Source organism: Cervus elaphus, chromosome 1 (assembly GCF_910594005.1).
Source record: "Cervus elaphus chromosome 1, mCerEla1.1, whole genome shotgun sequence".
Taxonomy (NCBI): Eukaryota; Metazoa; Chordata; class Mammalia; order Artiodactyla; family Cervidae; genus Cervus; species Cervus elaphus.
In genome coordinates, this window is record NC_057815.1 from 61828276 (window position 1) to 61844958 (window position 16683).

The following is a 16683-nucleotide window of genomic DNA, read 5'->3' on the forward strand; positions in this document are numbered from 1 at the left end:
CCGCTTCAGAAGGGACTGGTGCAACAGATTAAAATCCCTGTAGGTAACACCGACTGCACGGGAAAGGGCCTATAGATATAAAGAAGTGTAAGCTGGAACGAGGAGCTATCTCAAACTGAACCGAACCCACACTGACCGCAACAGCTCCGGAGAAATTCCTAGATATATTTTTACCTTTTTTTTTTTAATTAAAAAATTTTTTTTTCTTTTCTTTTTAATTTTTTTCTCTTTTATTTTCTTTTAAAATTCCCTATTACTCCCCCACTACTCCTTAACTTTAATTTTCATATATTTATATGATTTTTTTAATTAGGGAAAAAATTTTTTTTCTTGTTTTTTTTTCTTTTATTTTCTTTTAAAGTCCTCTATTACTCCTCTACTACTCCTTAACTTTCATTTTCATTTCACTATAACCTCGCAAAAAAAAAAAAAAGAAGCCCTATTTTTAAACCGAACTTCATATATATCTCTAAAATTTTTTGTGTTTTTGTTTTTAATATTGTATCTTTAAGAGTCTAACCTCTACTCTAGATCTTTAATTTTTGTTTTTCAGTATGTGATATAGATTTTGGACATTTAAGAATCCAATATTCAGTTCCCATTTTTATTCAGGAGTGTGTTGATTACTCTCTCCCACTTTTGACTCTCCATTTTCTACCTCAGAACACCTCTATTTCCTCCTTTCCCCTTCTCTTCCCAATCCAATTCTGTGAATCTTTGTGGGTGTCTGGGCTATGGAGAACACTCTGGGAATAGACAACTGCATAGATCTGTCTCTCTCCTCTTGAGTCCCCCTTTTTCTCCTCCTGCTCATCTCTATCACCCTCCTCCCTCTCCTTTTTTTCATGTAACTCTGTGAACCTCCCTGGGTGTCCCTCATGGTGGAGAATCTTTTCACCATTAACCTAGTGCTATATAGTTGGAGAAGTCTTGAGACTACTGGAAGAATAAAACTGAAATCCAGAGGCAGGAGACTTAAGCCCAAAACCTGAGAACACCAGAAAACTCCTGACTACATGGAACACTAAGTAATAAGAGACCATCCAAACGCCTCCATACCTACACTGAAACCAACCACCACCCAAGAGCCAGTAAGTTTCAGAGCAAGACATACCATGCAAATTCTCTAGCAACGCAGGAACATAGCCCTGAGCGTCAACTTACAGGCTGCCCAAAGTCACACCTAACACATAGACCCATCTCAAAACTCATTACTGGGCACTCGATTGCACTCCAGAGAGAAGAAACCCATTTCCATGCACCAGAACACCGATACAAACTTCCCTAACCAGGAAACCTTGACAAGCCAATCATCCAACCCCACCCACTGGGTGAAACCTCCACAATAAAAAGGAACCACAGACCTCCAGAATACAAAAAGCCCACTCCAGACACAGCAATCTAAACAAGATGAAAAGGCAGAGAAATACCCAACAGGTAAAGGAACATGAAAAATGCCCACCAAGTCAAACAAAAGAGGAGGAGATAGGGAATCTACCTGAAAAAGAATTTAGAATAATGATAATAAAAATGATCCAAAATCTTGAAAACAAAATGGAGTTACAGATAAATAGCCTGGAGACAAAGATTGAGAAGATGCAAGAAATGTTTAATAAAGACTTAGAAGAAATAAAAAAGAGTCAATTAAAAATGAATAATGCAATAAATGAGATAAAAAACACTCTGGAGGGAACCAAGAGTAGAATAATGGAGACAGAAGATAGGATAAGTGAGGTAGAAGATAGAATGGTGGAAATAAATGAAGCAGAGAGGAAAAAAGAAAAAAGAATCAAAAGAAATGAGGACAACCTCAGGGACCTCTGGGACAATGTGAAACGCCCCAACATTCGAATCATAGGAGTCCCAGAAGAAGAAGACAAAAAGAAAGGCTATGGGAAAATACTCGAGGAGATAATAGCTGAAAACTTCCCCAAAATGGGGAAGGAAATAGCCACCCAAGTCCAAGAAACCCTGAGAGTCCCAAACAGGATAAACCCAAGGTGAAACACCCCAAGACACATATTAATCAAATTAACAAAGATCAAACGCAAAGAACAAATATTAAAAGCAGTAAGGGAAAAACAACAAATAACACACAAAGGGATTCCCATAAGAATAACAGCTGATCTATCAATAGAAACCCTCCAGGCCAGAAGGGAATGGCAGGACATACTTAAAGTAATGAAAGAGAATAACCTACAACCTAGATTACTGTACCCAGCAAGGATCTCATTCAGGATGAGATCCTGGATGAGATGAAGGAGAATTCAAAAGCTTTACAGACAAGCAAAAGCTGAGAGAATTCAGCACTACCAAACCAGCTCTTCAACAAATGCTAAAGGATCTTCTCTAGACAGGAAACACAGAAAGGTTGTATGAACGTGAACCCAAAACAACAAAGTAAATGGCAACAGGACCATACCTATCAATAATTACCTTGAATGTAAATGGGTTGAATGCCCCAACCAAAAGACAAAGACTGGCTGAATAGATACAAAAACAAGACCCCTATATATGCTGTCTACAAGAGACCCACTTCAAAACAAGAGACACATACAGACTAAAAGTGAAGAGCTGGAAAAAAATATTTCACGCAAACGGAGAACAAAAGAAAGCAGGAGTCGCATACTCATATCAGATAAAATAGACTTTCAAATAAAGGATGTGAAAAGAGTCAAAGAAGGACACTACATAATCATCAAAGGATCAATCCAAGAAGAAGATATAACAATTATAAATATATATGCACCCAACATAGGAGCACTGCAATATGTAAGGCAAACGCTAACGAGTATGAAAGAGGAAATTAAGAGGAACACAATAATAGTGGGAGACTTTAATACCCCACTCACAACTATGGATAGATCAACTAAACAGAAAATTAACAAGGAAACACAAACTTTAAATGACACAATGGGCCAGCTAGACCTAATTGATATCTATAGGACATTTCACACCAAACAATCAACTTCACCTTTTTCTCAAGTGCACACGGAATCTTCTCCAGAATAGATCAAATCCTGGGCCATAAATCTAGTCTTGGTAAATTCAAAAAAATTGAAATCATTCCAGTCATCTTTTCTGACCACAGTGTAGTAAGATTAGATCTCAATTACAGGAAAAAAAAACTATTAAAAATTCAAACATATGGAGGCTAAATAACACGCTTCTGAATAACCAACAAATCATAGAAGAAATCAAAAAAGAAATCAAGATATGCATAGAAATGAATGAAAAGGAAAACACAACAACCCAAAACCTATGGGACACTGTAAAAGCAGTGCTAAGGGGAAGGTTCATAGCATTACAGGCCTACCTCAAGAAACAAGAAAAAAGTCAAATAAATAACCTAACTCTACACCTAAAGCAACTAGAGAAGGAAGAAATGAAGAACCCCAGGGTTAGTAGAAAGAAAGAAATCTTAAAAATTAGGGCAGAAATAAATGCAAAAGAAACTAAAGAGACCATAGCAAAAATCAACAAAGCTAAAAGCTGGTTTTTTGAAAAAATAAACAAAATTGACAAACCATTAGCAAGACTCATTAAGAAACAAAGAGAGAAGGACCAAATTAACAAAATTAGAAATGAAAATGGAGAGATCACAATAGACAACACTGAAGTACAAAGGATCATAAGAGACTACTACCAGCAGCTCTATGCCAATAAAATGGACAACTTGGATGAAATGGACAAGTTCTTAGAAAAGTATAACTTTCCAAAACTGAACCAGGAAGAAATAGAAGATCTTAACAGACCCATCACAAGCAAGGAAATCGAAACTGTAATCAGAAATCTTCCAGCAAACAAAAGCCCAGGACCAGATGGCTTCACAGCTGAATTCTACCAAAAATTTAGAGAAGAGCTAACACCTATCTTACTCAAACTCTTCCAGAAAATTGCAGAAAAAGGTAAACTTCTAAACTCATTCTATGAGGCCACCATCACCCTAATTCCAAAACCAGACAAAGATGCCACAAAAAAAGAAAACTACAGGCCAATATCACTGATGAACATAGATGCAAAAATCCTTAACAAAATTCTAGCAAACAGAATCCAAAAACATATTAAAAAAAATCATACACCGTGACCAAGTCCCAGGAATGCAAGGATTCTTTAATATCCACAAATCAATCAATGGAATACACCACATTAACAAATTGAAAGATGAAAACCATATGATTATCTCAATAGATGCAGAAAAAGCCTTTGACAAAATTCAACACCATTTATGATTAAAACTCTCCAGAAAGCAGGAATAGAAGGAACATACCTCAACATAATAAAAGCTATATATGACAAACCCACAGCAAGCATTACCCTCAATGGTGAAAAATTGAAAGCATTTCCCCTAAAATCAGGAACAAGACAAGGGTGCCCACTCTCACCACTACTATTCAACATAGTGTTGGAAGTTTGGCCACAGCAATCAGAGCAGAAAAAGAAGTAAAAGGAATCCAGATAGGAAAAGAAGAAGTGAAACTCTCGCTGTTTGCAGATGACATGATTCTCTACATAGAAAACCCTAAAGACTCTACCAGAAAATTACTAGAGCTAATCAATGAATATAGTAAAGTTGCAGGATATAAAATCAACACACAGAAATCCCTTGCATTCCTATATACTAACAATGAGAAAACAGAAAGAGAAATTAAGGAAACAATACCATTCACCATTGCAACAAAAAGAATAAAATACTTAGGAGTATATCTACCTAAAGAAACAAAATACCTATACATAGAAAACTATAAAACACTGATGGAAGAAATCAAAGAGGACACAAACAGATGGAGAAACATACCGTGTTCATGGATTGGAAGAATCAATATTGTCAAAATGGCTATTCTACCCAAAGCAATCTATAGATTCAATGCAATCCCTATCAAACTACCAATGGTATTTTTCACAGAACTAGAACAAATAATTTCACAATTTGTATGGAAATACAAAAAACCTCGAATAGCCAAAGTAATCTTGAGAAAGAAGAATGGAACTGGAGGAATCAACCTGCCTGACTTCAGACTCTACTACAAAGTCACAGTCATCAAGACAGTATGGTACTGGCACAAAGACAGAGATATAGATCAATGGAACAGAATAGAAAGCCCAGAGATGAATCCACGAACCTATGGACACCTTATCTTCGACAAAGGAGGCAAGGATATACAATGGAAAAAAGACAACCTATTTAACAAGTGGTGCTGGGAAAGCTGGTCAACCACTTGTAAAAGAATGAAACTAGAACACTTTCTAACACTATATACAAAAATAAACTCAAAATGGATTAAAGATCTAAATGTAAGACCAGAAACTATAAAACTCCTAGAGGAGAACATAGGCAAAACACTCTCCGACATGAATCACAGCAGGATCCTCTATGACCCACCTCCCAGAATATTGGAAATAAAAGCAAAACTAAACAAATGGGACCTAATGAAACTTAAAAGCTTTTGCACAACAAAGGAAACTATAAGCAAGATGAAAAGACAGCCCTCAGATTGGGAGAAAATAACAAATGAAGCAACAGATAAAGGATTAATCTCAAAAATATACAAGCAACTCCTGCAGCTCAATTCCAGAAAAATAAGTGACCCAATCGAAAAATGGGCCAAAGAACTAAACAGACATTTCTCCAAAGAAGACATACAGATGGCTAACAAACACATGAAAAGATGCTCAACATCACTCATCATCAGAGAAACGCAAATCAAAACCACAATGAGGTACCATTATATGCCAGTCAGGATGGCTGTTATCCAAAAGTCTACAAGCAATAAATGCTGAAGAGGGTGTGGAGAAAATGAACCCTCTTACACTGTTGGTGGGAATGCAAACTAGTACAGCCACTATGGAAAACAGTGTGGAGATTTCTTAAAAAACTGGAAATAGAACTGCCATATGACCCAGCAATCCCACTCCTGGGCATACACACCGAGGAAACCAGTGTGTGTTTCCTGAAAGAAAAACACCCGATCTGAAAGAGACACGTGCACCCCAATGTTCATTGCAGCACTGTTTATAATAGCCAGGACATGGAAGTAACCTAGATGCCCATCAGCAGACGAAAGGATAAGGAAGCTGTGCTATATATACACCATGGAATATTACTCAGCCATTAAAAAGACTTCATTTGAATCAGTTGTAATGAGATGGATGAGACTGGAGCCTATTATACAGAGTGAAGTAAGCCAGAAAGATAAAGAACATTACAGCATACTAACACATATATATGGGATCTAGAAAGATGGTAATGATAACCCTATATGCAAAACAGAAAAAGAGACACAGATGTACAGAACAGACTTTTGAACTCTGTGGGAGAAGGCGAGGGTGGGATGTTTTGAGAGAACAGCATCAAAAAATGTATATTATCTAGGGTGAAACAGAGCAACAGTCCAGGCTGGATGCATGAGACAAGTGCTCGGGCATGGTGTGCTGGGAAGACCCAGAGGTATTGGGTAGAGAGGGAGGTGGGAGGGGGAATCAGGATGGGGAATACATGTAAAACCATGGCTGCTGATTCATGTCAATGTATGACAAAACCCACTACAATATTGTAAAGTAATTAGCCTCCAACTAATAAAAATAAATGAAAAGAAAAAAAAGAAACCCAAAAAGAAACAAACAAACAAAAAAACAACAACAACAAAAAAACAAAATACACTGAAGAGGTAGGAAGGAGTCAGATTATATATGACCTTGAATTAATTAATTAGGTAAAAAATATGTTGATTCAATTGCATTTCAAATACTATGTGAAACACATTAATGAGAAACAAAATAAATGTTGATCTAAGCTCATTGAAAGTAACTGTCCAGTTTATGTGTAGTCTTGAGTAGTACATATTATGAGAACTGGTTTTATTTTATGAACAAGGGGAGAGTTCTGATACCATAATGTAATGTAAGTACTGTAATGGAATCTTGATGAGGGCAGAGACCTTAACTACTTTATTCATCTTTTTATTCCTGTGACTATTCTACTACTGGAAAATGGTTGATAATAATAAATAAATACATATTGAATGACTGAAGTTTACATAGGATAAATTAGCTGCCCCAATTCAGGCAAATAACAAACAGCAGAATTGAATTCAGGATAATATAAAAAAGCAGGAAACAGTAGAGTGTCATTAAGAAATTTTGCAACATTTCAATATAACATTTCAGAATGCTGAAAGTCGCATGAAGTAATATTTAAGAAGATGATCTGTGGAGTCAAACAGATAGATAGTTTCATGTCCTGTTTCCCACCTTTTAACTACCACCTAGTAGCACCTTAATACAAGGTAAGATGAAGGTTCCCAGGAGATCCAGCTCATCACCAGCCGCAGGGCCCCAGTATCCTAAACTACCACTGTTCCCAGCTGGCTTGGAGGAGGGGATAGAACAGTGTGAAGAACTGAGTGCAGGCCATAAAACCCTCTACACTTTTTCAGCAGAGCCAAGGAAGCAGTTCCAATCTGGTTACTGGATGCAGGCCAATTGACGTTTTAATTGGGAGCCAATCTGTTGCATCATCTGTGAGTTTCAGGGCTAAGGGAGGGAAGCAAGTCTGTGTTGGACCTGCAGCAGCTGGGTCGTCAAAAGACTCAGAATGGGAGACATTCTCATTCTAATAATGGCTCCCTTGATAAGAGAAGAGAAAGGCTGGTGGTACTGGATGGATGAAATTCAGAAATTCTAGGTTCCTTTTGGAAAAGAATGATCTTGTATAGTCTCAGCAATCCCATATCATTAAATACAAGGGATCCTATGGCTGGGCATTTCATTCAAGTATGTGACTAAAATCCATTTGGCTTGCCCAGAAAAGCAGTCTAAGGGACTTTAGAAAAAGAAAGGATGGGAGATTGTTTGGAGTTTAATATGACATTGGGCACCGAGCCCATGAGTTCAGAGAGGAAGCTGGTGAGGAGATCTGATTATTGTCTTCACCCAACATGTTCCAGCAGAGTAGTGTTAACAAAAAAGTCTCCTCTAATTATTATACAGGATTTACATTAAACAGAAATAGATATCTCTGTAATTTTTCTCCTTAGTGGTCTTAGTTTTTCTCTTCCTCTTAAAAGTCAGTGGCATGTTTACATCACACAAAATATCTTCACTTTCCTAAATTGTCCCTCATTATGAGTTCTCAAGTCGCTTTTATCCTGGACATCTTCTAGGTGATAAAGTTTCAAAAATGTCCCTTAAATCAAGGTGCACTGAACTGCTTATGGTGTTCTAAACATGGTTGAACCAGAGCAAAGCATAGAATGATTATCATTTTTCCTCTGATTAGTGTTACTTCTTCAAGTACAGAGTTAGTTTTAAATCATTCTTATCACCTGAATATATAAAAACATCAACTTAAATTTGTTCCTATACTTCTACCTGACAGTATATCCAGGCATCTGATCCCTTTTTTCTCTGTGCTTATTCCTTCTTATCCCCTCCTTTATTATCCTTTACACTAAGTACACTCTTCCCAGTGAAATCCAGGTAGCAGAAAGATGAACTTAATGAAAATAGTTCTCTATGATGTAAGGAAGGAATGAGGACAGAGAAGTGGATGGATCAGAGACTAAGATAGACTTGTAAAGGGTATGTTACAGACTGGGGGATGCTTCCCAGATGGCACTAATGGTAAAGAATCTGCCTGCCAATGCAGGAGACATGAGACATGGGTTTCCTGACTGGGTCAGGAAGATCCCCTGGAGAAGGGAATGGCAACCCACTCCAGTATTCTTGCCTGGAGAATCCCTTGGACTGAGGAGACTGGTGGGCTACAGTCCATAGGGTCGCAAAGAGTCAGACAGTATTGAAGTGGCTGAGTACTCATGATCATAGAATTGAGAGTATAAATTTTTCCATCTCCAATTTACTTTGGTGTATGACTAAAAAGTGAGGAAAAACTAATTCTTTTAACTACTATCTAATAAATTATGTCAGCAATACTCACTGAAAAGACCTATAGTTAAATGTGATTTTCTGACATCTTTATAAATTATAGATTAATCTGTAAACTAGTGAGCATCTCTGGCCTATGGGATCCATAATTAGCCATTTGCTTTGGTCACTGTCACTTGGAAAATTTTTTTATAGCTTTACAGTATGTTTTAATGCAGTGATTCTTCTTATTTTCTTCTAAATCTTGTGGCTTCTTTGTCTTATTGCTTTTCCATTTAACTTTAGCAATAATTTGCCAAGCTTGCCCACCATTAATATGTATCTTTAGAAAACTTTGCCTTTATTTGGGATTGTTCTATATCTCATCAGTTTTCTGGATGAGTAAGTGCTAGAGAATATTTTGAGAGTTTTATGTTTTATTGACCTAATTCCTGTGCCTTACCATACATAAACCCAAGTAAAATCTCCTCAGTTTAGGATTTACCTCATGACATCACCCAGCAACTACTCCTCTGCTCCAGTCTCTAAATTCCTCCTCATCTGCTTCCCTAACTACCAGAGTTGGCAACACTGGCTGTCCCTGCCCCTTAGCCTCCTCTTCCTCCTGGCCATGGGGGCCAACACCACCCTCCTGATCACCATCCGGCTGGAGGCCTCTCTGCACGAGCCCATGTACTACCTGCTCAGCCTCCTCTCCCTGCTGGACGTGGTGCTCTGCCTCACCGTCATCCCCAAGGTGCTGGCCATCTTCTGGTTTGACCTCAGGTCCATCAGCTTCTCAGCCTGCTTCCTCCAGATGTTCATCATGAACAGCTTCCTCCCCATGGAGTCCTGCACATTCATGGTCATGGCCTATGACCGTTATGTGGCCATCTGCCACCCATTACGATACCCATCCATCATCTCTGACCAATTTGTGGCCAAGGCTAGTGCTTTCATCATAGCTCGGAATGCTTTGCTGCTTTCACCTGTTCCTATTCTCTCTGCCCGGCTCCGCTATTGTGGGAAAAACGTCATTGAGAACTGCATCTGTGCCAACCTGTCTGTGTCCAGACTCTCCTGTGACAATATCACCATGAACAGAATTTACCAGTTTGTGGCTGGTTGGACTTTACTAGGCTCAGATTTCATCCTCATCTTCATCTCCTACATCTTCATCTTAAGAGCTGTGTTCAAGCTCAAGACTGAGGGGGCTGCTGTCAAGGCTCTGAGCACATGTGGCTCCCACTTCATCCTCATTCTCTTCTTCAGCACCATCCTTCTGGTTGTGGTGTTGACAAATGTGGCCAGAAAGAGGGTCCCCGTGGACATCCTGATCCTGCTCAACATCCTTCATCACCTCATACCACCTGCCTTGAACCCTATTGTATATGGGTTTCAAACCAAAGAGTTAAAGCAGGGGTTTCAGAAGTTGTTGCAGAGGGGGTTTTAAACACATAGAAGAAGGTTTTCTGTGGAAACACCTGTTACTATTTCCTCTGTTTCTATTTCAGGATTTGTGATTCCAGAAAGCAAAAAATGCTTGATAGTAAACATCTCCTACCCAGTTTCTGTCCTTCTGGTAGCAAAATTCATTTGCATAGAGTGAGTGAAACTAATATTCTTAGGTACCTAACTTTGTATCTAAATATTATATATTTAAATAATCTCACCTTCATAACAATAGTGCAGGACAGGGATTACTATTCCACTTTATGTATTATAAAATACTAATTTATGGAAAAATATTAACAAAGATCACATCTGGTGAGTGGTAAAGCATCAATACAAGTGCAGGTCTCTGTGACTCCAGAGCCTTCCATGGCACAGCATTCTTTCCTCAGACACAACTGAAGCTCTAGTTCTGCTCTTTAGGCCATGATCTCTAGGATGTTTTTGCATCCAATAAGTGTATTCTCTCTAGATCCTCTCCCTTGAGAATCAGGAAGAGCTAAGCAGAGGCACAGAGCTCAGAGAGATCACCATCTTTATCTCACCATGACTGTTCCAGCTTCTGTTACAAAAGGGTAATATTCATAATGGTACTGCTTATGCCCAACAGAATCCCTGTATGCTTTATGGAAACTCTTTATGGAAAAGGCCGGATACTGAGGACCCAAGTGGAGGTAGAAGTGGAGAATGAGAAGACCAGTAATGTGGGAAATGGATAAACTGAGTGTGGTGGTTTATGGGGACATTCTGTTTACTTAAAACCATGTGCCATCTGGTCTGGAGCTGCACTCAAGAGGAGAGTATAAGTATGGCATATGGTTAAATTTCTGGATGTCACAATCTGGTGAAAATGGGTGAGAAAACAAACATAATATATTATTGTAGTTGGTAGGCAGAGATGTCATTATTTACATTGGTAGTAGGAAGCTTAGGGTTTGGGCTTATCCTATATGCTTTCCTGAAGGTCAGATATAATTCTTATTTGCAAAATTCCATAGAATGAAAGCAAGGGCCACTCTATTAAGAGGTCCTCAAACACTGGTTCTAGTCAATAGATTCCAAAATTCTTAAAGGCCTTTGAAATGTAGACAGTACTAGCACATTGCTTTCAACAAATACGATCTTTGTTTTTGAATTGTAAACTACAAATACTAGATGAAAAGGTGTATACTCTCTGGTGTTAGAGTACTAACAAAAAAAAACTGGTGAAAGCTGGAGAGCTGGGGTGGGGGAGTGCTTGATTTCTTTGCAAAAAGCATGAAAACATGGTTAGGAAGTATTTCAGAGGAATTTCTTTAAAGAATGAGCAGAACTTGATTAACAATTGGGTATGTGAGAAGGAGAGAAAAATGTATTTCATGCTGACACTTCTGTGTGGATTTTATTATCTCTAACCTTGGTTGTTCAAGGAATATTGGCCTAAAGTTATCTTCTTATGAGTGAAGACAGAGACTGGTTCCCCAGAGTCAAACACAGTTGACTTGGAGGCCTGGTCATGCAGTTGTCTTTACTTAGCCCTTTGACTCCATATAAATAAAAGATTTATAGTTACATGCTTTTTCCTGAGACACTCATATTAATTCTGAGTATACTTTCTATTGTCCATATACACAAGGAAGAAAATTTTCATAGATTTTCCACTTAAAAATAAATCTAAGTGCCACCCTTAATCTTGAAGGTCCTGAATTAGTCACATCTCACTTGATTTCCCATTTTTACAATGCCACTGCCCTTCCTCCAGTCCTAAAATCTATTTTCTTCAAATTTCCTGGCTTTATTTTAGAGCTCCCAAATCGTTATAACTTCAGGTTCCCCCAGAAGTATACCCCCTTTTATTGTGGTGCATAGTCCTCCTAAGATACTAAGTCTTCAGATGTAAAACATGTCTCCTCTGGCTGTGGGGAGGGTGGAGGGCTTATGCAGTCGTAAATCCAACCCTGAACCCAGGGAGGTGTCAGAAGTGGAATGGTGTTTTCATCTGCTTGTTCAGTATGATTATACATAGTTAAAAGGGACTTTAGCTTGTAAATATGGGGCAAACAAAGTCAAGATTTATCCTCTCACTTCAAACAACAAGAAAATTGGACAAAAATTTGTGAAACAATGATTCTGAAGGCATTTGATCTTAGGCAATGGAAAATAAGAAGTAAATGAGCTAAGTCCCTTTTACTGGAGAAAGATTGTTGCAGCATTCTGAGGAGGAATTCCAAACCATGTCAAAGGGAGGGTAAACTTAAATGTGGCCTGACAGTCTTCCTGTATTGAGGACATGGGAGTCAGGGAAGCCTAAGGCAGCTAAGAAGTCACAGGGCAGAGTACTGGAGAAAAGAGAATTGCCTAGAAGGAGAACTCCAAAAATCTACAGAGGGGCTCCCTTAAAGTATTCAACAGAGTACTGATCAATGAATTCTTGTGTGGAAACTATTCAAAAATATCTGAGAAAACCAACGCAAGAACTCACATAACCACTCCAAAGGGAGATTGGGATGGCCTTTCAGAGTTTCCTGGGTCTTTCCTGATGGCTCAGATGGTAAAGAATCTGCCTGCAATACAGGAGACATAGGTTCGATCCCTGGGTCAGGAAGATCCCCTGGAGAAGGGAATGGCAACCCACTCTAATATTCTGCCTGGAGAATTCCATGGACAGAGGAGCCTGGAGGGCTACAGTCCAGGGGGTCACAAAAAGTCAGAAATGACTGAGCAACTTTCACCTTCACCTCCAGAGTTTTCTAAATTGAGGTTTGTGTGCCAGGCCTTTTTCTTCTCTCATCAACTATTCATTGGATAGGGGTTGCCCTAGGGAGGGAGCATAACATTGGAGGAGGCAGCCTCCTTTTACCAAGGGCAATGTACCAAAAGGAACACAGCTGAATGCCCTTATCATTGCTACAGTTCAATGTAAAAGACAAAGTCCTAACCCACAAAATACATCAGGGAAGAAAAAGGATTTTAAGGATCAGAATAAAAATGAGTAAATTAACATGATTTTTATATTTTTATATGGTATAATAATTTAAAACAATGAACAATTTTTAGAATTAGTTATATATTCAGTAAGATGTTCAAAGATAAGGTAAACTTGAAAAAATTAGTAGTTTTCTTTTTTTAAAAAAAAATTTTGGCTGCACTGGGTCTTCATTGCTGAGCACGGGCTTCTCTAGTTGTGGCGCATGGGCTTAATTGATCCAGGCATTTGGGATCTTACTTCTCTGACAAGGGATCAAACCCATCCCTACATTGGAAGAAGGATTCTTTACCACTGGACCACCAGGGAAGTCCTTCAATAGTTATCTTTATACCAGCAAAAGTTATCCAAAAATATTAGAAATAAACATGCCACTTACCATAGGAGGAATTTATTAATATGTAGAAATTGGTATCATAAAAAATACACAAGATCTTTAAGGACATAATTTTAAAATTATGCTGTTATTTAAGTGAGGCTTCCACTTTACTTTTACACCTTAAAAGTAGAGAAAACAATGTATAGGGAAAAGAACATATGAACATTTTAAAGATGTCAGTTCTCCCCAAATTAATTGATAAATTCAATGCAATTTCAAGAAACACTCCAGCAAGATTTTCAGAGGAATGTTTGTTACAGTTATTCTTAAATGTATATGGAAGGTAAAAGTCTCACTAAATGCAAGAGCGTTTTTTAAAAGCACTCATGTTAACACATATGTGTGAAATCTATTTAGAAAAATGGAACCTATTTTGCAGGGCAGAAATAGAGATGCAGACATAAAGAATAAGTCTGTGGACACAGCAGGAGGGTAAGGAGAGGATGGGATGAATTGAGAGAATATCACTGACATAAATATACTACCATGTGTAAAATAGATAGCTAATGGGAAGCTACTGTATAGAACAGGGAGCTCAGTTCGGGGCTCTGTGATGACCTAGGGGGTGAGATGGTGGGGGTGTGAGGGAAGCTCAAGAGGGAGGGGACATATGTATACATATGGCTGATTCATTTTGTTGTACAGTGGAGACTAACACAACATTGTAAAGCAATTATCCTCCAATTAAAAAAGATTCAAGTTGCACCTTAGATTAGATAATAAAGTATACTACAAACTCATGATTTATAAAATGGTTTTGCCTAGCTAGTGTAAAAGCATGGGATATAAATGATATGATATATGGGGAATAAGTGTAAATCTATGGCTGATTCATATCAATGTATGACAAAACCCACTGAAATGTTGTGAAGTAATTAGCCTCCAACTAATAAAAAAATTAAAAAAAAATAAATGATATGATATAAATGATACATATATAATAATATCATATATACCTATATAAGATCTTCAGTTCAGTTCAGTCACTCAGTTGTGTCCGACTCTTTGTGACTCCATGGACTGCAGCACGCCAGGCTTCCCTGTCCATCAGCAATTCCCAGAGCTTGCTCAAACTCATGTTCATCGAGTTGGTGATGCCATCCAACCATCTCATCCTTTGTCGTCCCCTTCTCCTCCCGCCTTCAATCTTTCCCAGCATCAGGGTCTTTTCCAAAAAGTCAGTTCTTCGAATTAAGTGGTCAGAGTATTGGAGTTTCAACTTTACCATCAGTCCTTCCAATGAATATTCAGTATTGATTTCCTTAGGATTGACTGGTTTGATCTCCTTGCTATTCAAGGGACACGCAAGAGTCTTCTTCAACATCACAGTTCAAAAACATCAGTTCTTCGGTGCTCAGCTTTCTTTACACTCCAAATCTCACATCCATACATGACTACTGGAAAAACAATAGCTTTGACTAGATGGACCTTTGTAGGCAAAGTAATGCCTCTGATTTTTAATATGCTGTCTAGGTTGGTCATAGCTTTTTTTCCAAGGAGCAAGCGTCTTTTATAAAAATTTCATGGCTGCAGTCACCATCTGCAGTGATTTTGGAGCCCAAGAAAATAAAGTCTCTGAGTGTTTCCATATCTATTTGCCATGAAGTGATGGGACTGGATACCATGATCTTTGTTTTTTGAATGTTGAGTTTTAAGCCAGCTTTTTCACTCTCACTTTCATTAAGAGGCTCCTCTGTTCCTCTTTGCTCTGCCATAAGGGTGGTGTCATCTGTGTATCTGAGGTTATTGATATTTCTCCTGGCAATCTTGATTCCAGCTTGTGCTTCATCCAGCCTGGCATTTCGCATGATGTACTCTGCATGTAAGTTAAATAAGCAGGGTGACAATATATAGCCTTGACATACTCCTTTCCTGATTTGGAACCAGTCTGTTGTTACATGTCCAGTTCTAACTGTTGCTTCTTGACCTGCATACAGATTTCTCAGGAGGCAGTTAAGGTGGTCTGGTATTCCCACCTCTTGAAGAATTTTCCACAGTTTGTTGTGATCCACACAGTCAAAGGCTTTGGCGTAGTCAATAAAGAAGTAGATGTTTTTCTGGAACTCTCTTGCTTTTTCTATGATCCAATGGAGGTTGGCAATTTGATCTCTGGTTCTTCTGCCTTTTCTAAGTCCAGTTTGAACATCTGGAAGTTCTCAGTTCATGTACTGTTGAAGCCTGGCTTGGAGAATTTTGAGCATTACTTTGCTAGTGTGTGAGATGAGTGCAATTATGCAGTAGCTTGAACATTCTCTGGCATCACCTTTCTTTGGGATTAGAATGAAAACTGACCTTTTCTAGTCCTGTGGCCACTGCTGAGTATTCCAAATTTGTAGGAATATTGAGTGCAGCACTTTTGCAGCAGCATCTTTTAGGATTTGAAATAGCTCAGCTGGAATTCCATCACCTCCACTAGCTTTGTTCATAGTAATTCTTCCTAAGGGCCACTTGACTTCGCATTCCAGGATGTCTGGGTCTACGTGAGTGATCACACCATTGTGGTTATCTGGGTCATGAAGATCTTTTTTGTATAGTTCTTCTGTGTATTCTTGATCTATTCTGTGTATTCATTATAGAGATGGCAAGAATATATATATATATTATATGTATAATATATATATGGTCTATATATATAAGATATTATTTTATATATAAGATATTTTATATATAAGATATTTTATATTTTATGTATAAGGTATCTTATATATAAGAATATTTATATATAAGATCTTAACATACACATAAAAATAGATGAAAAACACACAACTGATTGTTTACACCAGTTATTTCTAATGGGTTCCAAGATTTTACTGGATGACTTTAAATGATGTACAATATCATAATTTGAATGATAGAATGTCAATGTATTATTTTGTAATATAGGAAAAATGAAAAGTTATTATTGATTGGACTATATTGTTCAGAGTGAGAATTTGAATGATTAATGCTGGATTGATGGGAAAAACACACCAGTGTTTATAAGTAAACAAATGTGAGAAGTCAGTGAATTCAGGGACCCATT

The 16683-nt window shown here is 37.9% G+C and overlaps 1 protein-coding gene across 1 annotated transcript; it reads left to right on the forward strand.

Annotated features, from left to right (window-relative positions):
• The first annotated feature begins 9333 nt into the window (after positions 1-9333).
• Positions 9334-10318, forward strand: LOC122695111 (olfactory receptor 56A1). The gene has a single exon (XM_043904658.1). It carries the CDS (start codon positions 9374-9376, stop codon positions 10316-10318), a length of 945 nt encoding a protein of 314 aa, XP_043760593.1. The 5' UTR covers positions 9334-9373.
• The last annotated feature ends 6365 nt before the right edge of the window (positions 10319-16683 follow it).